This window comes from Astyanax mexicanus, chromosome 4, assembly GCF_023375975.1.
Source record: "Astyanax mexicanus isolate ESR-SI-001 chromosome 4, AstMex3_surface, whole genome shotgun sequence".
NCBI classification, from domain to species: Eukaryota; Metazoa; Chordata; class Actinopteri; order Characiformes; family Acestrorhamphidae; genus Astyanax; species Astyanax mexicanus.
Genome location: NC_064411.1, coordinates 11,347,260 through 11,369,469, shown reverse-complemented (window position 1 = coordinate 11,369,469; position 22,210 = coordinate 11,347,260). Strand labels below are relative to the sequence as shown.

At 40.0% G+C, this 22,210-nt stretch overlaps 4 protein-coding genes across 11 annotated transcripts in view; 2 read left to right on the top strand and 2 right to left on the bottom strand.

Moving 5' to 3' along the window:
- LOC125801101 (NACHT, LRR and PYD domains-containing protein 12-like) overlaps positions 1–22,210 on the bottom strand; it is a 431,224-nt gene that overhangs the window by 167,976 nt on the left and 241,038 nt on the right. The gene's annotated exons all lie outside the window — the stretch shown is intronic.
- The window catches only part of LOC125801243 (zinc finger protein 484-like), a 111,033-nt gene that overhangs the window by 16,908 nt on the left and 71,915 nt on the right, over positions 1–22,210 (bottom strand). The window lies entirely within an intron of this gene.
- On the top strand, positions 16,893–18,119 carry LOC125801471 (uncharacterized). Its single transcript, XM_049478248.1, has 3 exons — positions 16,893–16,977; positions 17,063–17,399; positions 17,557–18,119. The coding sequence occupies exons 1-3, from the start codon at positions 16,952–16,954 to the stop codon at positions 17,977–17,979; spliced, it is 786 nt and encodes a 261-aa protein (XP_049334205.1). The 5' UTR covers positions 16,893–16,951; the 3' UTR covers positions 17,980–18,119.
- Positions 18,177–20,633, top strand: LOC111197538 (uncharacterized). Its single transcript, XM_022686975.2, has 2 exons — positions 18,177–18,648; positions 18,747–20,633. The coding sequence occupies exons 1-2, from the start codon at positions 18,274–18,276 to the stop codon at positions 19,923–19,925; spliced, it is 1,554 nt and encodes a 517-aa protein (XP_022542696.1). The 5' UTR covers positions 18,177–18,273; the 3' UTR covers positions 19,926–20,633.

Below are 22,210 nucleotides of genomic sequence, written 5' to 3'. Positions count from 1 at the left end.
TCTGCTGTGCATTGTATATGCATAAATAGATATACAGATTCTGTTTGGTCATATTTATCAGTAAATGTAAAGCATTGTTCGGATTTACTTGCTATAATAACGTGGACAAAGCAAAGCATAACATTTGTGTTTATTAATATTGATAATATTATTGTCTGTAATGGAAAGATGGATGCAGAGAAAATAATCACGTTCCACTTCTCCCAATTCTTAAAGCACTTCTATTCTAATCTAGAAATCAAGTCTTTATAAAAATCTTGGGAACTGAATAAAGTCAGAAACATAATTTCTTAGTAAAATAGCACACCGCAGAAAATTAAAGTGGCAGGTAAAATAATATAGCCACAAGCGGTGATTATACAGTCCAAGCAAAAGTAACCCAAGAAAGCCCAGTACATCAATATGGAACCATTCCTGACACAGAAGCCACATTATGTGTAGATTGTCCAGAGTTTAATACTTTGGGCCCTGATATTGTATAAATCAGTGTGGAGATGAATGGGAGAATAGAGCAGCTGATCATTAAAACTTTGCATGGAGCAATAATAATAAACATGATTCAGATATATTTCCAAATGTTTGTTCCTTATTTATTATCTATATAGTATTATCAATACAATATAAGAAGATATGCAGGAAGCATTCAGTGGGAGGTTTAACAGCAGGTGCGTTTAAAGCAGCAGTTTTGGGCTGTGAAGCAGTAAAATATGGTCTGTACAATGATGCTGCAGAGTTGAGGTGTGTTCTTTGGCTTTGGTAGTGTTTGTGAGAGTGGAAGTGTTTGAGTTTGTGAGTGTGTGCATGCACGAGAAATAGTGTGTGTCTAGTGGTAAACTGGGTGGTGAACATTAGTAGTGTTTGTAAGAGCTAATTTGGATATAACAGAGCCACAGGGAAGCAGTTACACTAAAAGGGAAAGGGATGTGAAGAAAAGGAAGGTAAAAGCCAGTAATTAATGGTGATGATAATTAAATGTTGCAATTTAAAAAAAAATTCCTAAAAGTTAGGGATTTAAAGAAATGACTAAATGTTACGGATTGAACGCACATTTGACAGTAAAGATCATGGTTGAGTATATCTGAAAATCAGGACAACTGAAGAAGGTAAGAAAACAAAAATTGGGCTGAAATCTGTGCACAGACAAAATTTAAATATGAAATAATTAACTTCCAAGGGGAAATTAGAGCTCAAGTTAAGTGTGATAAATGTATTTTAACCATGTATTTTAACTTGCAGGAAGGAGACACGGAGGACCCCTTAAAAGACTTCCAAAATGAATAGAGAACCTTAAACATGATTATAACGAATACAAAAGTCTCGTTTCAGATCTGTTTCGCAGGCTTCGTGTCTACGGTAGTGCAAAGTCTACGGTGACTGTAGACAGTTACGGCTCCTGATTGGTAGTCTACGGTCGAATTACGCGATCTGATTGGGAGTCTACGGTCGAATCTACGGTCACCGTAGACTGTACACCAATCCGATTGCCGATATTTGAATACTACCGCCCTAGATGAGTCCGGACCAATCGCGGGTCGTCGTTCGGCACTGCGCTGATAGCTTTGACGGACGCGAGTGTGCGGTAAGTCAGTCTGTTAAAAAATAAAATTTATACACATATTTAGTGGATAAAGTTCATGTTTCTTCAAATCGATGTTTGAATAACACCATTAATTAGTTAGCTAGCCTTCTAGAGAGCTCTTTGGACGGCAAGTTTATCTCTAATTAGCTATATTAGCTATATCTCCGTAGCTTACTCCAGGTCGGAGATCTGTTAACTTAACTAGCTAGGTTAATAACTAATTAAATAACTATATCTACATGTTTTTTAACCCACCCCGGCTTCAGTTATGTCAGTTTCAGTTCAGTATCGCGTTAAATGTGTTCAGTTACACGAGGCTGAATGATGCGAGCACTAAATACGTTGGGGGCAATCTCTGTATTTCACTGTGGGTCTGCACTTCACCTTAAAAATAGTTAAAATTACCATTTCATCTAGTTTTTATATAGCTAGAAGCTACGGACACCATAGCGAATGCCATAAAGGTGCAGAAAGGTGTATAAATGTGTTTTGGGAATGATGGTGCTCCATCCAACATCCCAACCTCACTAAAGCTCGTCACTGTGTGCAATCAGATCCCTCAGAAATGCTTTAAAATCTAGAAATGCTTTAAAATCTAGAAATGCTTTAAAATCTAGTAGAAAGTTTTTCCCACGCACATTTACTCACGTTTTTAATACCTTGATTTTGGAAGAAATTATAAATGAATTTCAACATTGCTCATATAATGTGTCTTTGCTTTTAACTCTATCTAGAATATGGACTGATTACAGGGACAGGGATTAAGCGTAGCCCTGGATGGCATCTGTAAATTTGTCTTTGTCTATTTTCTTAAGCTTCTTTCCATTTCAGAGATATTGGATCGAGAACTACCTTCCTAGTGAAGACCCGCCTGACGTGTGTTTGTACTGCCAGGGCTATCATCTTCTCTTCTACTGTATGCAATCATATCCTCACAAAAATGCTCCAAAATCTTGTAGAATTTTACGCACATTTACTTTCACAAAATCAGAATTCTGTTTTCAATAACTTGATTTGGGAAAAAATAATGAACAGGTGTTTTAACACTTTTTTCTCATATAATATATAATCTTAATTACTTTTTACTCTAAGGACTGATTACAGGAACAGGGATTAAGCGTAGCACTGGACAACATCTGTGAGTTTGTATGTTTTACTGCCACTGTCTATTTTCCCCAACCTTCTTTCCAATTCAGAGATATCGGATCGAGAACTATCTTCCTAGTGAAGACCCTCTGGACGTGTGTTTGTACTGCCAGCTGTATCATCTTTTTGCCTACTGTATGCAATCATATCCTCACAAAAATGTCTCTCTGACACTATTTTCCTAACCCTCACTATTTTGCTAACCTCTTTTAATTTCAGGGTTTTCCGGTAGCAGACCACCTCCCTACGAAAGACCTGCTGGACGTGTGTTTGTATTGCCAGCACTACCTTCTCCTTGTCCTGCAGACCAGTGTGTGGGTCAGCCAGTGGTGTGGAGAGAGGTACTCCCGCAGCCCCACACGCAGTCAAGAGCCCTTACCCCGGCCGTGCTCAGTTAATATCCTCCCCATCATCAGCCTGGTGAGTGCAGAAATTTGGGAATACCTTACTTACTTTCAGAATTGTTGTAAATTTTCAGTTAAAGCAATATTTTTGCTTACACACACTGACACACTGAATGAAATCAAATCCTGACAGCAATCCTCCAAAATCTAAAAGCTGGACAAACTTTTTTGTGTTCCCATAATTTCTAAAGTAACAGTTAATTGGCGTCTACTATGGAAAATCTTACGAAGAAACCTTGTTTACCTTGAAATGTATTGACAAACACCTAATAATCATGATTACTTACCATCGTATGAAAACCTTGTATTTTATATGCATTAACCAATACTTACACCACATTTGATCATTTTATTATTCACATATTATTCACACATTTATACTAACACTATATTTGATCATTTTATCACTCACAGTATATTTTTTACACATTTATATAGAAAACTAACCTCTAACCACACATATAGTAAAACATTGTTTCTAACCAGCATGTGACATTGAGTCTGACAGACAGGATACATAACATAAGGGAGTTTGCTAACGTATGGGAACCTATTATATGGCGGACGAATCACGCGCCACTGACACCTCACTGAAACCCATTGTGTGATTGCATGTTTTTCTCACTAACCGCTACAAATTATCAGATAGTGCATTCTGCATGACCTAACTTAATACAAAGGAGGCTTCTGGGCAAACAATACGGTCTTTCTCTCTCCGTGCACGTAAAGTCCTTCACCTGTCAAATTAAGGAGGGCATGCGCACAGGGAGTGCAACACTGTCTAATTACTGAACAATGCCGGACTGTCTGGCTGCGCACACTCAAGGCCAAAGACTAGCGAATCTTGAGCGCTAACACGTAACACCATGCATGCTGACATAAGATGATTTTTAGCAACGCCTCATCGGCAGATATCACGTCATTTTTCGTATATACATGGAGTCAGATCATTAGAGGTTCAGAGCATATGTGGAACGGTCAACGACCGCTCTTTTCTGTGTTCTCCTGGATCCAGTCTTTTGTAATAAATACTTGTTTTGCTTTCAACTTCACTCCATCTGTCTGAGACTCCTCTATTCAGCGAACACGTAAGGGAGTTGTAGCCCGGACGAGAGGTGGGGGTAGCCCACCTCACATTTTCATTTCTACAACAGTTTGGTGACCCCGACTTCTGACGACGAGTCTGACAGCAGGGCAGCACCGGGCGCTGATCCACCCACGGCCGAACTTCTAATACAGGTGAGCAGAGCCGGTTTTATCAAATTCTGCATATTGGTTATTTCTAATTTTGGGTGGAGCGGCGGCCTGGCTGCTGTCCAGGAGGGAAGCAGACAGCAGAACAAGCTATTTAAATGGGAATAGAAGTTGGGCCTATTCCTGGTGTAATCCGGTTGAGGGTTCTCCCGAGGCCTGTAGCAGGCTCTTTTTGAATTTACGGATTGGATGCTGGCGTATCCCACCGGCTTCTGACGAGAAGTTCGGTTAAAGGCCAGGTGTAACGCTCACCTCGAGATTGATCCGCTCGTAAACAAGCCAGAGTAGACTGATATCTATTTTAATTCGGTTTAACAGAGCAGAAGTTGTGCCTGCTCGGGTCGATGTTGTTCCGACCTCTCTATTTTAATTCGGAAGAGTACATAAGCCGGTTGAGGGTTCTCCCGAGGCCTGTAGCAGGCTCTTTTTTATTTTTACGTTCATTTAATCCGGTTGAGGGTTCTCCCGAGGCCTGTAGCAGGCTCTTTTTTATTTTTACGTTCATTTAATCCGGTTGAGGGTTCTCCCGAGGCCTGTAGCAGGCTCTTTTTTATTTTTACGTGTTCATTTAATCCGGTTGAGGGTTCTCCCGAGGCCTGTAGCAGGCTTTTCGTATTTATTTGATAAACCTTGAAGGTGCACCGGTGTGTGTGTCAGTAAACTGAAACAGTGTGTGCGTATGCATAGAGTGTGTGCGAGATAGACTGAGTGCAACATAAGTGTGTGCGTGTAGAGTGTGTGTGAGTCAGAGTGAGCGCTAATGAAATGTGTGTGCGTATGTGTTAGACTGTGTGTGGAATTATGTGTGTGCGCAGGGCTGCCGCTGCTGAAATGTGTGTGCGTATGTGTTAGACTGTGTGTGGAACTGTGTGAGCGGTGTGATTGGTTCAGTGTACGAACTCTTGTGTGTAAACGAAATAGGAATGGATGAGTCCCACTGCAGGGGAGGAGTCCAAGGTGAAGTAGGTGGAGTTGGTCCGGCCTATTGGCTTTAGACTGTTGGCTATTTGTGAATTAACACTTGTGAGATATAGAAAATAGAACATCAGTTCAGTAGGGAAATAGAGGACAGAGGTGAACAGGGGGAAAAGGCTTTTGTATGGGAAGATAGATATATATATAAATATAAGGATATACAAAACCTAACTATACAAGGTAAAGATCTATCTGTAAACGGAGCAGTGCAGTAGATATTACTAATAATCATAAATAATTCAATACATAAAAGAGTAAAGTGCGATGACATAGATTACGAAAGTGACTGATGTTACATATAACTATAATATAATATAATATATGCATAGGTTATAAGACAGTTCTAAAATGAAAATATGAAACTGTGAATACCCAATCATGAGTACAGTGTACTGTAATGTAAGCAAGGTTGGGGAAGGTTAATATTAATAATTAAGTTGTTGAATAATGGTGTGTGACTGGATAGATAATTAGAGAATTTAAAGAATTTAATAAAGGGAGTTTGGGGTTGGTTAGCAACACAAATACAAAATAAAAAGAAAAAGAAAAAGGGGAGTCAGAATTGAGGAAAATAATTACCTTAATTTTGGGTATTAGGCTATATCTTTGGGGCCCTAACCTAACAGGGACATATGTCTAACTCTATATTATATAAACAAATCTAATAATGAACATAATGAAGGTGTGTGGCTGTTTCGGAATCATTTCCTATTGCAGAAAAACTAAGCAATTTGGATTGGCCATTTTTACAATGCTCTGTCGAAACTTAACAGTACATTTTTCCCCATATACTTCACTATTAATTAAATTATATTATAACAATATTGTACAGAAGATGTATGCTAGAAATTCCAAAATATACTATGCCATGCAGCACTGTTGTATAAGCTGTACTCAGAGCAGGACGAATAATTATGGTTTCTTGTTTGATTCTTAAATAATCAGTTCAATAAGTAGCAAAATTCTACATAGTGAATAGTGACTGTGTTAATAAGTGTGCCATTCAAAACACAGCTTTTTCTATCAAGTGATTTAGTAAATTATCATACTATTCGTTTCTTATTCAGACTGATCTCAGTTCAGTGCTAGCTGAATGAGACTTATATAATACAGATGTAATATCTAATTTCTCTATGATCTCATGGATATCCGTCTATGCTAATATTTTGATTATCTTAAGAGCGATAGTAGATTTCAGAAACCAGTGAGGAAAGACCTTATTTTTATTTTTTATTATTATTTTTAAAGGAAACGCAGTGTTGCATCTATTTCAAGCTACAGGGAATTGGGTATCTTTCTGATAAGGGGACATAATCAAATATATTAAAAAATTGAGCTTTCTATTTTGCTTTCAATACGCTTTACTTTCTGCAATGAAGAACTTCCTTTACTTTCTCTCTGTATAGTATTAAATTAGACTAGAAAAGATCTAGAAAACAGCATAAATTTAGTTTTCATGCTTATACAATGTCACCTATAAAACAAATGCATAATTTTCTGGCTGTAGCATGAACAAAATCAGCTAAGCAATATAAAATTGTTTCATCTGCATAATGGTAAAGTTTGCAATCTGAGAAGCAGAGCCAGCACTATAATTTATGTATATATATATTAAATAAAACTGGACCAAAATTTAACCTTGTGGTACACCTTTAAGGTACAGATGCCAAATCTGAATAATTCATTGACATGCACTCTTTTGGGTCTATTCCAGAGCAGTGGCATCAAAGCAAATACTTTAAGCTAAATTAAGTGGAAGAGAAGTGGTGATAATGATGGTAATAAATAAAATATGTATACAATAATAACAAATAATAAACCATGGGTACTTGGTGCCTTGCACAGGCTTTCACAGTAAACACCAGAGTGTGTGTTTATGACAGTGTGACATACCTGGGTTTGCGTTCCCTAACTGTACCCTGCGGGGGCACTACGGCACTGAATCTTGATAAAATAGTGCTGCTACGCTGTGTGTGGTTCAGTGTGATAGGCTGGTTAGCCAAAGACGGGTAAGATCCCAACGTACTACAAAGGGACAACCTAAGGCAGGCACAGTCTCGATCTGACCACCACATGCATTTTAACAGAACACGGAGAGAACATCGTGGAAGGGAAGCGCAGCCCAGGGGGAGAGTGAGTGGATGAATGGAGTGATGGGGTGTGTGTCAGTGGAGGCTTGTGCAGGGTAGCCCAGCCCAGTGGACAGGGGAAAGACAACAGAGGGTGGAGCAATTTTGTGTTAAGTTTTCTGAAACAGAAATTCTGTTTCAGAAAAAGGGGGAGATGTAAATAGATGATCATTATTACCACCATTATTTGCCCAATAATTATTTTATACTTTTTATCTTTTTTTTAAACCTATTAACCTTTTTCATCCCTCACCACTATTACTAAAATTTTTTGACCAATAATTATTTTATAAATATAGAGCATTTTTCAAACTTTTAGCTTGTTTATCTTTTAAAGTATGGTTTTAAAACAACCTCTATGCAGATGAGCAATTACTTTCAGCAATATTGTAAAAGTTTTAGCTTTTAAGACACACTCAATCATAACTTTAAAATATGAAATGTAGACACAAAATTAAACTTTCACTATTCAACATGTAAGCCATTTTTTGAACAAGAAAAACAGTAAGTGAGACTTGATAAATTGTTTAAGGAAATAGATGTATTGGTGATAATGGTGGAAAGCAATCTGCTTGGCATTGTATATGCATAAATACATATTGAACATATTGATCAGTAAATGAAAAGCATTGTTCGGATTTTATTGGCTATAATAACAAGAACAAAGCAAAGAATAAAATTGTTTATTGATATTGCTAATATTATTGTCTGTAATGGAAAGATTGATACAGAGAAAAATAATCACGTTCCACTTCTCCCAATTTTTAAAGCACTAAATAAAATCAACTAAAACTAGAAATCAAGGCTTAATAAAATCTTGGGAATTGAAAAAGTCAGAAACATAATTTCTTAGTAAAATAACACACCACAGAAAATTAAAGTGGCAGGTAAAATAATATAGCCACAAGCGGTGATTCTAAAGTCCAAGCAAAAGTAACCCAAGAAAGCCCAGTACATCAATATGGAACCATTCCTGAGACAGAAGCCACATTATGTGTAGTTTGTTTGAGTTTAAAACTTTGGGCCCTGATATTCTATTAATCAGTGTGGATATGGAGGGGAAAATAGAGCAGCTGATCATTACGATCTATATAAAAAACATGATTCAGATGTATTTCCAAATGTTTGTTTCTTATTTATTATCTATAAGGTATTACCAATACAATATGAGAAGATCTACAGGAAGCTTTAAGTGGGAGGCTTAACAGCAGGTGCGTTTAAAGCAGCAGTTTTGTGCTGTGAAGCAGTAAAATATGGTCTGTACAATGATGCTGCAGAGTTGAGGTGTGTGATCTTTAGCTTGGTTAGTGTTTGTGAGAGTGGACGTGTTTGAGTTTGTGTGTGTGCATGCATGAGACATAGTGTGTGTCTGGTGATAAACTTAGGCGTGCAAATTGGAAGTGTTTGTAAGATCTAATTTGGATATAAGAGATTGGTTGGTGTGACAGGGAAGCAGTTACACTAAAAGGGTAAGGGATGTGAACAAAATGAAGGTAAAAGCAAGTAATTAATGGTGATGATAATTAAAGGTTGCAATTTAAAATTGAAAATTCCTAAAAGTTAGGGATTTAAAGCACTTTTGACATTAAAGATCATGATTGAGTATAACTGAAAATCAGGACAACTGAGGAAGGTAAGAAAACAAAAATTGGGCTTAAATCTGTGCACAGACAAAATTTAAATATGAAATAATTAACTTCCAAGGGGAAATTAGAGCTCAAGTCAAGTGTGATAAATGTATTTTAACCATGTATTTTAACTTGCAGAAAGGAGACACGGAGGACGCCTTAAAAACTTCCAAAATGAATAGTGAACCTTAAACATGATTATAACGAATACAAAAGTTTCGTTTCAGATCTGTTTACACAGGGGGAGAAGGAGAACGTGGTGCAAAGGTGGACCAATACAGACACGGAGTCAGGGCTCCTCCGCCACTACGCACGAAAGGGGAACGAGCCTGGCTGGATTGAGCCTTTCCAGGTGACTGAGAGAACAACGTACGCAGATCACCTGACAGGCGAGGGTTCTACAGCTGTGCAACAACAGAGATCGCTTAGAGAGCCAGAGGGAGAGGTGAGCACAGCAGCTGAATCGTCTGACCCAGATGGAGGCCCGCAGCAGGAAGGAGGGGTAGCACACTCACCCCGCAGCAGCAGCAGCAGGAAGGAGGGGCAGCAGAGCCCCCCCAGCACGGGCCTGGCCTGGCCACAGCAGAGAAAAGATTTCTCAGAGCACAGCAGCAGACAGCACACAGCATGGCTGTGACTGAGGAGCAGAAGTGAGGGAGTGACTCATTCAACAACGTTTCGATTGCGTCAAAGTACACTACATACAGAAACTCTAAAACACATCTCATTAAAGAACACACATAGTCTTATCACACACCAACTCATACTTTTCATTCACTGATATTGCAGACATCAAGGTAGTATACCTTCAAGAACCCTGAAACAAGAAGAAAGAAGAAACGAACAACACGAATTGCAACTTTAACATTTACACATATAGGGTTATAAACTGTGATTTGCTAAAGTAGGGGGGAACACATTATTTTTTTTCTTTACAGGTTGTACTGAACATTGCTTTCCTTTACAGGTGGCCGAAAGACTCTTGAAAAAACGAAATTGTAAAAAAAAAAAAAATATATATATACACTCTGTAACCTTAACACTTACACATATAGAGCTATAGATAATAAGTTTACTAAATACTGGGAAACTTAGAGGGAAAACACATTTATGGTTTAAAAATGGCTTGGTACGGAAAAAGGGGGTGGGACAGGTCAAAGTACGGAAACTATAACGGACAAGCATTTCCTCTGGCTATTCCAATATGGCTCCAGATAATAATAACCGTTGCCCTCATGGGTATCATGATAATAACATTGGCCATCGTATCAAAGCAAGAACAACTAACAACGGTAGAGGGAACAATTGTAAACACATCAGCAACCGTACACCCGACAAACGCAACAACTACAGACCAGACAACACAGCTTAATAGAACCAAACGATCAACCATCAATCAGCCTAACTTAAAATGCTAATATGATAACAACCTATAACTTTGCCAGCTGTAAAAAGCCTTATATTGTGATAATATTCATGAAATAATTTATTTTTATATTTTTAAAGTAATGAGTATTAAACCATAACGGTAATGATAATACACAGTGTAACTGAGGACAGTTTTAGCAATATTAACACAGATTTCTCAAAGGGAGAGAATAGTAACCAACTGACCTTATCTCCATTTTGAAACTTGTCTCTGAAGTGATGCATCATGGGATAGCTGATCAATTTAAAGGCACAGTGTATTTTTAGGGGGGTAAAATCATGAAACGGTAATGAGAAAAAATTCTTCGGACACAGTTATTTTCTTTAAAATCAAGTACATTTTTTGTTCAAAAATATTTATATTATGTATAAATGTTGATATTTTAAATGACTTTAATCTATTTTATTGATTCGATATGCTTAGTACTTTTAATATGGTTTAACTTAAAATTAGAAGGAAGGGGTACGGACACATAACGGTGATGAGAATTTCCATATATATATATATATTTTTTTAATTAATTTATATAAAAATAATTTTCTATGATAATGAAAACAATTGATCCATACAGTACTACCTATTTGCTTTACACACAATATCAGAGTTTTTGTGAATTAAGTACTGATTTTAAAAATTGTCATGGACATGTTGCATGCAGCTTCATGAGAATCACCCATAACACCGATTAAGCAGCTTATACGTAATTAGGTCGACACATGTCAATTGGGATCGGCCTATACTGGAATGTAAGGAAGAGCAAGAGGAAATGCTGGAAATCACCTAGTCTGGGGATGACTTTAAGGTTATGATGTCACTTCCTCCTTTGATAGAGTTCATCTCATTAGCCGCCTGGGTGGCAGAGGGGCTGTGAGAGAATTTTTCCTGTCAAAATAGGTTGGAAGGCTGCCGCGACAGGTTTTCGCTCTCACATTTTAGTAAAATGTTCATACACATGTTTTCAAGTGTTGAACATATGTAAATACATGATTTGGAGGAATTACGGTTTGTCGACGTATCTGTTTGATACGTCGAAAGGGGGAATTATGGAAAATCTTACGAAGAAACCTTGTTTACCTTGAAATGTATTGACAAACACCTAATAATCATGATTACTTACCATCGTATGAAAACCTTGTATTTTATATGCATTAACCAATACTTACACCACATTTGATCATTTTATTATTCACATATTATTCACACATTTATACTAACACTATATTTGATCATTTTATCACTCACAGTATATTTTTTACACATTTATATAGAAAACTAACCTCTAACCACACATATAGTAAAACATTGTTTCTAACCAGCATGTGACATTGAGTCTGACAGACAGGATACATAACATAAGGGAGTTTGCTAACGTATGGGAACCTATTATATGGCGGACGAATCACGCGCCACTGACACCTCACTGAAACCCATTGTGTGATTGCATGTTTTTCTCACTAACCGCTACAAATTATCAGATAGTGCATTCTGCATGACCTAACTTAATACAAAGGAGGCTTCTGGGCAAACAATACGGTCTTTCTCTCTCCGTGCACGTAAAGTCCTTCACCTGTCAAATTAAGGAGGGCATGCGCACAGGGAGTGCAACACTGTCTAATTACTGAACAATGCCGGACTGTCTGGCTGCGCACACTCAAGGCCAAAGACTAGCGAATCTTGAGCGCTAACACGTAACACCATGCATGCTGACATAAGATGATTTTTAGCAACGCCTCATCGGCAGATATCACGTCATTTTTCGTATATACATGGAGTCAGATCATTAGAGGTTCAGAGCATATGTGGAACGGTCAACGACCGCTCTTTTCTGTGTTCTCCTGGATCCAGTCTTTTGTAATAAATACTTGTTTTGCTTTCAACTTCACTCCATCTGTCTGAGACTCCTCTATTCAGCGAACACGTAAGGGAGTTGTAGCCCGGACGAGAGGTGGGGGTAGCCCACCTCACATTTTCATTTCTACAACACTACCTTTGTCTAGATAATGTATAGCTGTATATAAAACTGTACGTACAGTAGTATGTACTAGCTGCACCCCCAGCATACACAACTTGCTGCTTACTTTTTAGATACTTCACCATTAATAATTTAGTGGTGACAGAATCCAAACTGGTACTTTAATACTCAGTGTTGGGAAGGTTACTTTTAAAATGTAATCCCTTACAGATTACTGATTACATCACTCAAAATGTAATTTGTAACGTAATCAGTTACATTACTTCAAGTGAGTAACGTAATCCGATTACTTTGGATTACTTTTTCGTTTTTTTAAGCCTGAATGAATGTAGCAAACACATATTGCATATTATTATTTTAGTTTTCTTTCCAGTTAACAAATAGATAAACAAATAAAACAGCCTTTTCAATCACTCTATAAAAATACGTATGAAACCATTTCATCAAACAATTTTATAAAACACTTTTATAAATTGATGATAAAACCATTAAAAACCAAGCTATCTATTTGCAGGTTTGCCACCAGTGTTAATTTTGACAACAAATTTTGATTTAGTTTTAGTCATAGTTTTGTGATGAAAATAGCATTTAGTTTTAGTCATAATTTAGTCATCTGAAATGTTTTTAGTTTTAGTCGACTTAATGTCATAAGAATATAGTCTACAAAAATTACAGTAAATTTATTCGACTAAAATGTAAAGGGTGTAAATGTAAATGATTTTTCATCAGTTCCCTTGAATTATTAACTATACACTTATACGAAATTAAATGTTTAATAACCACTTAAGTAATATTGTTAATGTTTAAATGTGAAATATATTTATATATGATTTAATGTATATTATTATTATTATTATTATTATTATTGTAGGTGTGTGACTATACATATTTTACATTTAAAATTTTGTTTTAGAAATCAGGTCATAAAACATCTGAATAGTTAAATTATAGTTTGAACAGAGCTGTGGAAGCAAAAACAACTTTTAAATTATCTAGTTTAATCTCCAGCAGTAACTCAGCACATCTACTGTAGCTACAGTCTATAAATGAGACACACATTCACACACTGTCCTGTAGAGATGCTCTCAGGATGTACTGAGAGACTTCATGAGTTAAAGTGAGAAACTTATGAGAAAGTGCTGTAAGGAACTTTTGGGTTCATAGATTGACTTATTTTATTGTTTTATTTTGGATATATTATTGAGTTCCTTTCTGACCTGTTCCTGCTTTAACACTAGCTATATTTTTCCCACTGTGAGACTAAGCAGATGATCTGGTCTTAATGAGTGAGTTCTGTATCAGTTCTGTGTTTTAGTGCACTGCTGAGTTAAACACATCAGCTCATGAAATAACATCAGCATTAAAACGCGGATCTCTGCATGGAGATCTGTGTGACTCTGGTCTGCAGAAGCTGAAAGATTAGTGGTGTTTTTACCGGAGATGGAGTCGCTCCACGCGGTTTACACGTTATCTTGTTTTTCGCGACGTCAAAGGAGAAATATATCGCCTCTCCTCTCTCTCTCTCCCTGCTGAACACTGTCGAGTTAACTTCCAGTCGAGCTCCGTAACGACAGGTTAATTCCCGGGTTTGTAACTGAGCGCGCGGCGCTAGTGAAGGAGAGGCGGGTACTGATTGGATGAGTACCCCGCTTGTCCCGCCTCTTCACCTTCGCTAAAGTAGCAGTGATTGGATCTCTTCCTAACTGGTCACTACCTTTCACAGAACTAACTCAGTTATGATTGGATTTCGTCCCTGCCAAACATTTTCGTCTCGTTTTTATTCGTCTACGAAAATGTCAGTTAATTTCGTCTCGTTGTGTGTGCGGAGCCGCTGTCTGCCCCTCCTACCGTCTCGCTGCCTGCACGCACACAGACACCGCTGCACACACAAATAGGGATGAGTGATGGCGTTTTGTCAGTGATGGATTGGAAGACCAAAAATAGGAAAGTACCGCAATGTAATCCATTTATTTTAGCAGAGTAACTGTAATCTGATTACCATTTATTCAAGCAGTAACTGTAACGGATTACAGTTACTCATAAATTGTAATCTGATTACGTAACGCCGTTACATGTAATCCGTTACTTCCCAACACTGTTAATACTACATTATTATATTATTACTACCACATTTCGCTTGTAATACTTTTACACATGTAGTATTTTTATACATGTCAGACTTACTTATAACGGTATGTTTTTACAATTGTGTGTTGGTAATTGAACAAAGGATCTGAACTCTTCTTTCAACATTGTGTGTGTGTGTGTGTGTGTGTTTAGCTACAGCTGAGGATGGCGATCCCAACGGTCCGCATTGTAAATCCAGATGCCCCTGTTCATCGTCAGCAGGCCATACTGGTGGCAACTAAAGAGGCCCGATGCTACAGGGACAAAAAAAAGGTCTTCCCCAAACCTCCACAGGAGCTTCTGCACGAGACCACAGCACTGGCCCATGCTGAGAAGCTCCTTCGAGCAGAGGGGATTCCTGCGCCATCAAATCAGATGTGCCTGGGAAGGCTGGTTGTGCCATTTGGCCAGTACGAGAATGGCCCTTTCCACTGGCTTGTGGCAAATGATGTGGGCTACATGAAGTAGTAAGCAGTATTATATTAATTCCATTATTAGCTGTGCATCTTAAATAGTGTGCTTTAAAGAAGTTACCTGAATATGTGTTTGCGTAAAACTACGGCTGTTATCAAGTGTTAATTTTTAGTCTTTGTAAATAACGTCTCTCATTCGCAGTTGCATAAACTATGACAGTACTAAGTTGTTTTATATGATTCCAGTATAACTGACAAGCACAGGGCAGAGGTGGCCGACCCACCGAAAAAGGGGGAGGTACTGAACCGGTGGGTGAAAGACTTCCTCACAGAATACGCAGAGAGTTTCCCGCCAGTCTCCATTGTACTCGAGGCTAACATCGACAGGTGCATCTATGGTCAGAGAGGGTTTGAGGATCACACCTTTATAGAGATGTGGGAACTCTACAGGCAGTATCCTACCCAAAAGGACAGGCCAGAGCAGTTTACTGCTGATCAGAGGGAGTTCATTAAAAAGGCATACACTTCTGTGAGAAGGTGGCTACACACACCAGTGACCCACATCACAAGTGTGCAGATGAAGAGGTTCAGGAAGTTTATTTCTGATAAGGACCAAGTAAGTGTAAACAGGAAAATAGAAGAATTGCAGAGTAAATGGACAGCATAGTGTAGTACATGTAAACTGTTCAATCAGTGATTTTATTTTTTAACAATAACAATATCAACCAGATGTTTTTACTTTGTACTCCTTTTTCTTTGTCCAGCAACTGCAGGCAGGCACCTCTAAGTTTGATCCCTCATCGTGGCAAGGTGATGACATGGAACTGGTTGCTGCTAGCCAGCGTGTGGAAGGCAAGGGAGATAGCAACTTCATAGACATGCATGTTTTATTTAAATGACAAGATAATAAAATAATGGACTACTCTGTTTTGTGAATTTTTAGACTCACTGAAGTCTCAAAAGTCCCCGTCTCGGCCAGAGAACAAGACTAAGAAGACTCGGGAGGCCGCTGTTAGGCCGAAGAGGTCAGAGACTACTGTCCAGCCAGAACAGCCGGAGCCAGCCGCCCTGCCCAAAAAACCTGCACCTCAGAAAAAGTGTCCCAGCCAGTCCACAGAGGTCCCCTCCGCAAGCCAGGCTCATGCCTGTCCTTTGCCATCGCAGACTGCGGAATTATAAACAGTGTAAATGAGAACAGTGTTTTATAGGATTTTTGTAGTTAAAATATTCTGTACATTTAAAGTTTTGTAAATGTTTTGTATGCGCTGCATGTTGCAGGTGGAGCTGGAGGGTTGGGTGCCTCTGTGGGAAAAGCCCAACGGAATCCCCCCTGCCGACATTTCCTGGCTAAAAGAGGACACAGAAAGAGGGCTTTTCACCTCTGTTCAGGTGCACAAGGACAACGCGGGTCTGTTCAAGAGGCGGCGGGTGATGAGGTCTGACCGCATGTGGTTTTACCCACCAGAGCCTCCTGGCTACGTCAGGAGTGGTGTGCCATCTCCACAGCCCTTTTTCCGGAACCGTGTCTTTGTGTGGCGCCCTGTAGGAGTGTGGAGGTACTCCTTGAAGTGTCCTCGAGGGGATGAGTGTGTGGGAAGAGGACAGAATGTGTACCTCTACAAGTCTGGCTACCACCACCGGATATGTATGTCTCACCTCAACCATATTTTAATTATTGCATTACAGTTGAATATTTATTACCACGTGTTTAATTTTTTTTTCACCAACAGGTACGACACATCTGTGACGTGTCCAGCTGGTACACGATGGTCACTGAAGTCCTGTGCTGTGGACCATGTACAAAGGCAGCCAGAAGTGGAGAAGGCAGCGCATTCGGCCGATGGCTAGCATGGGATTCCGCTATTGTAACTCAAATCAGCGAGGCTCATCAGGCCATGTTCCCTGCCATCCTCACCAGCAAGTGAGTATACCGAACGATGACGTGTGTGCTTTACACAAGTTAAAGCCAAATAAACAGAAAGTAACGACTGTTGCTTTGCTTACAGGCGCGGTGTGGATAGAAACGTTGTGCGCCTTTTGAGGGACAGAACCGAAGGGAACACGATGGTCAAAGTGTGGCGGCAGATTCAAGAGAGTCACGTCGAGGAGCACCTTCAGCGTATGGACCTGTACACCACGCTCCTCATGACTCTCGTGGAACCCGGAGGGATCGTCTCTGCATTAGGGCACACTTTCCAGGCTCCATCTCCTCAAAGGGAGCTTCCCTCTGCGCGGCTCTTGCGACATGCCTTCCTGTTGGCAGAGGCTGGTAACGTTCAGGACTACAGGAGCCAGATCCTCTCCACTTTTGGCACTGTACTGAAAATGGACTCAACCAAGAAGGTATGTAAATCAGTACATAATGGTATTCCGTACAATGCAAAACATGAAAGCTTTTATTCATTTTTAATTGGGGTCAACTGTAAACATTGTTGATAAATTACTCAAAACAGAATCTACCTATGCAATATGCATTATGCCACCTAAACCTGTTTTTCAGGTGGTGAAGAAGCTGTCTGGGGAAGGTGCACGCTCTGCCAAGTGGTTCACCAGCATCGGAAACGAGCATTCCCAGGTAGTTTCCTTTGTTCTGACTTGCGAGGAGTCTGCTGAGAAGCTGAGTCCGATGTGCCGAGGTGTCGTGGACAGGTTTCGGATGGCCAATCAACCCGTTCCTAAAATCCTGTACGTGGATCGTGGTTGTTGCCGTGCCCAGGGCCGTACAGCAGTGGAGGTTTTGTTCCAGCCTTGGGTGGATGATGGAATGATCGTGCGTCTGGACATATTTCACTGGATCCACCGCTTTGATGTAGCCATCCGAACAGAGTCTCACTCCAAGTACGCTGCATTTAAATCTGCGCTAGCTGGGGCAGTGCTGGCCTATAACCGCACGGACTTGGAGCTACTCATCAAAGCTGTCTGAGCAAAATATCCAGCAACGATGTCTACGGTCTCAGATGAGGTCGTTGTCCGCCACCACATCTCGAGGGAACAGCTGAAGCACCATGTGCGGAGGGTGACTCTTGGGGCTCAGGAAACGTTCCGACTCGTCCATTTGGCCATCGAGGAGCTGAAAGGCCCAAACAAATGTAACATTTAATTGTGTAAATATTCTAATATGTTTTATTGCAATGTTCAGGTCCCCACTGTGCTGCACGCCCCTATCAGGTTTACCTGATAAGCGGTATCGCGCGCTGGAATTCGGACAGGACCTCCGATGCTGTGTTTGGTGGCAAAGGACAGAATGTACTCTGCACCTCTGATCGATCGCCTCAACGCCCGTTGTCAGCAGCTGTTTGGAGAGCCTGTGGAGGAGAATTTCCGGGCTTCTGCTGATGTCCATTCTGCTGAGCTGCTCGGGTTGGAGTATTTGTTCAGTCAGAGCAGTGGGGAGCCTTTCTCTCTTCAGGACATTGCCGACGATGGACCCAGTCCAGAGGAGGAGGTGGTTCAGCCTGGGCAGCTTGATCCAGATGAAGCTGATGAGGCATACCAGAGTGACGTAGAAGTGGACAAGGGTGTCCTGGATGCCGATCTGCCCCACATCACTCTTACCAGTGACGAAACCTCCACTGTTCACCCTCCAGCCTTTGTAAGTACCTGTGTGTCTGCCAGAATTTAATGTGCAGTGGTTGCTGCAAAAAAGAGACTGTGTATTCATTTGTTTTGTTTTTGTTTTTTTTTTTACAGGAGGATGCCTGCAGTTCAAACCCTCTCCCTGGTTTTAAAGAACTAGAATCATTCTTCTCTGTGCTGGTTGAGATTAGCCTAATTGAAGACAAGCTGTCGCTTACCACTGACCAGAGAAACAGGGTTCTCGAAGCCTGGAATGCAGTGGAGGAGCATGACAAACAGCCACAGCAGTTCAACCAGATGTACAGAACACACTGGGGCAATACCCTCTACTGTCGCACCAAAAGGGACGATCTTGTTGAGGCTGCTGTGGTACAGAGGATGAAGATGGCCAAGCGCTATGCACCGGCACAACAGGACATCAGTGCTCAGAACAACAGGCTGATGTACACCCTGGTGAAACTGTTGTGGTTGCAATTACCTCAAGGTTCTCGCACCAGCCCTGAGAAGAGTACCATCTTAAAGGCGTACGAGCAAATTCAGCACCGGATATTGGCAGAGGATCCAGTCCTGTGCAGGGCAGGAATTCCTTTGCCAAAAATCAACATCAAGACCGTACGAGACTTCATCCGTTGCCAAGAGAGAATCCTTAACCTGCACTCCACAAAACAGCCTTCCACCATTACAAAGACCACCTCCATCTCGTCTGCAGACCTTCCTCCAGCACCGCTCCAGCCGGCAGTCCTCCCACCACCAGACTACCCAATGATGGAATATGTGCCCACACCTAGCATGGCAGGGACAAAGATGTTAAAGGAAAGAACAGACATTATGACTCTCTCCCGTCCTCATCCAACACTGCCACCACCTGCACCACAGCCACTGCTGGTAAGGAAAACACCTGCCACCTGTACCATCACCAGACCTGTGCCTGAGTCTACTTCAGCTTCTGGAATTGCTGGTCCAACCACATCAGTCCCTTCGACTGTGCCCTTAAAACCTGCCACGCAGACCAGTAGCACATCGCACAGTACGTGCAGTTCTTCACTGTGGGCGAGAGCTACACAATACAAGCGCAAGCTGAAGGAACAGCCTTCCGAAGTAGGAGCCAGACTTTCACGAGTGCAAAATCTCCCTGTCTGCACAATCTGTGATCAGCCTACCCAGGGACATAAAAAATACAAAAAAAAGAGCTTCTGCCCTGTAAAAATGATGTCCCCGTCAAGAGGTCTGAACAACAGGGTGTACGATAGCTATGAACATTTCACCTCTGTTGTTGACATGTTGGACAATTGACCTGTAATAATTCTGTAAATACAGCATGGTTGGACTTTGTAAATAGTTTTAATTTAAAAGTTCTAGGTTAGTGGGAAAAAAGGTTTATTTGTAAATATGTGCATCTTAATATAAAAGTTGTTGATGGTGTTCATTTTTAAGACTTTATATTCTTAATTGTTTTAATGCTAAATTTGTTACCTAGATTAGTGCTGTCTTTGTACTGTGTTTCCTGTTTTCTGCACTTAAATCACAATTACAGCATGAACGCACCTACACCGCATCTACATTGTACATAGTTTTAATTTTATGCCACTTTGTTCTTAATCATTCAATGATAGCCCTTAAATTGTCTAAGCTTTAGCACTCTTGTGTCTTGGTAGCCTTATATTTAATATGTTCTGGAGGGAAAAAAGCTGTGTTTGTAAATATGTGCATCTTAATGTAAAAGTTGTTGATAGTGTTTATTTTAATGACTTTAATTTCTTAATCATTCTAATGCTAATGCTTGTTCATTTTATTTGTGCTGTATTGTGTACTGCGTTCCCCATTTCATGCACTTAATTGATAACTTGATGCGGTTAGGGAAAATTCAGTTACATCATGGTTGCACTGTTTATACTGTAGTTTTAATTTTATGGCACTTTGTTCTTAATCATTCAATGATGGCCCTTAAAATTGTCTACACTTTAGCACTGTTTGTGCTAACAGTTTATTTATGTTATGTTAGTTTTATGTAAAAAAAAGCTTTGTAACTATGTACCTCTTCATTTAAAAATTGTTGGTAGTGTTCATTTTAATGACTTTATATTCTTATTAATTCTAATACTAAATTTGTTATTGAAACACTGTCATCCTTGATAAAATGTGTTTGTTTGAACAATTGTTGGTCATTTTTCATAAATGTACATATTTAAAAAAAAACATTTTAGGCCTTCCAATAATAATTCTAAACTTGTCAAATCAAATTCAAAATGGGTTGGAAATAAATAACTGATTTCCTATGTATTATGAAAATCAATATAAGAATAAAATTTATAGCTATGTCACAAAGTAGACACACACACAGTCATAAGCCATAAGTTTAAGTTTAAAGTTTATTTGTCATACGCAGTACATACAGCTTTGATCATAAAAAAACAACAAAATATATAAGACAAACATCACAAAGTTAAAATAAACAATATAAATAGACTTTAAAAATATAAGCTGAAAGCAAGATGTAAAGAGTAGATATATACAGGGAACAATGATGATTGAGATATTTACTCAATCTCGGGGAATTGGCGTTGTAACAGCATTCAGCCAGAGTTGTGTGTTAATAGAAACACAATATGAAACAAATCCAAAAAGAAAACCACACACACACACTCAACAAAACAAACTATTAATATAGTTAACTTGGATGAAATAGATGAAATATAAGAGGAATAAAGCACCACAATAAATAGTCTCTGAACATACTATCGTCCCTGGAAAACGTGTCTTCAAAGGGATTCAGTTCGCCCGGTGAAACGGCAACAGACAGCAGCTGTCAGGAAACCACAAAACACACGTGGATTAGAGGTTTGACAGACAAACAACCAATCAGCGCCCTCAAACTCTGTCCCTCCCACTGACTTATACGTAAACACAAACAGCGTCACGAACGTAGACAATTAGCCAATCACATCGCTAGGAAATTGCACTACGGTACGGCGCACCCCCTATACAGGGGGAGAAGGAGAACGTGGTGCAAAGGTGGACCAGTCCAGACACAGAGTGAGGGTTCCTCCGCCATTACGCACGAAAGGGGAACGAGCCTGGCTGGATTGAGCCTTTCCAGGTGACTGAGAGAACAACGTACGCAGATCAACTGAAAGGCGAGGGTTCGACATGGTGCAACTGGAGTCAGTGTGCAGCCGCCCAGCCCAGAGATCGCTAACTGAAAGCAGGAGGGGACGAGACAGCAGCAGCTGAAAAGTCTGACCCTGCAGCAGCAGGCCCGCAGCAGGAAGGAGGGGCAGCAGAACCCCGCAGCACGGGCCTGGCCTGGCCACAGCAGAGAAAAGAGTTTCTCAGAGCGCAGCAGCAGCAGCAGCACACAGCCTGGCTGTGACCGAGGAGAGGAAGTGAGGGAGTAACTCATTCAGCAACGTTTCGATTGCGTCAAAGTACACTACATACAGAGACTCTTAAACACATCTCATTAAAGAACACACATAGTCTTATCACACACCAACTCATACTTTTCATTCACTGATATTGCAGACACCAAGAGCCAGAATAAAGCTCTTCGTACGTGGGGCTGAGGTAGTCTACCTTCA

Bases quoted from the DNA above. Each gene is read 5' to 3' on its own strand.
- LOC125801471 (XM_049478248.1), top strand. From the start codon at position 16,952: ATGTTCCCTGCCATCCTCACCAGCAA. The intron at 16,978-17,062 runs GTGAGTATACCG...CTTTGCTTACAG, and splicing joins CCTGCCATCCTCACCAGCAA to GCGCGGTGTGGATAGAAACG. The intron at 17,400-17,556 runs GTATGTAAATCA...CCTGTTTTTCAG, and splicing joins AAATGGACTCAACCAAGAAG to GTGGTGAAGAAGCTGTCTGG.
- LOC111197538 (XM_022686975.2), top strand. From the start codon at position 18,274: ATGCTGTGTTTGGTGGCAAAGGACAGAATGTACTCTGCACCTCTGATC. The intron at 18,649-18,746 runs GTAAGTACCTGT...TTTTTTTTACAG, and splicing joins CTGTTCACCCTCCAGCCTTT to GAGGATGCCTGCAGTTCAAA.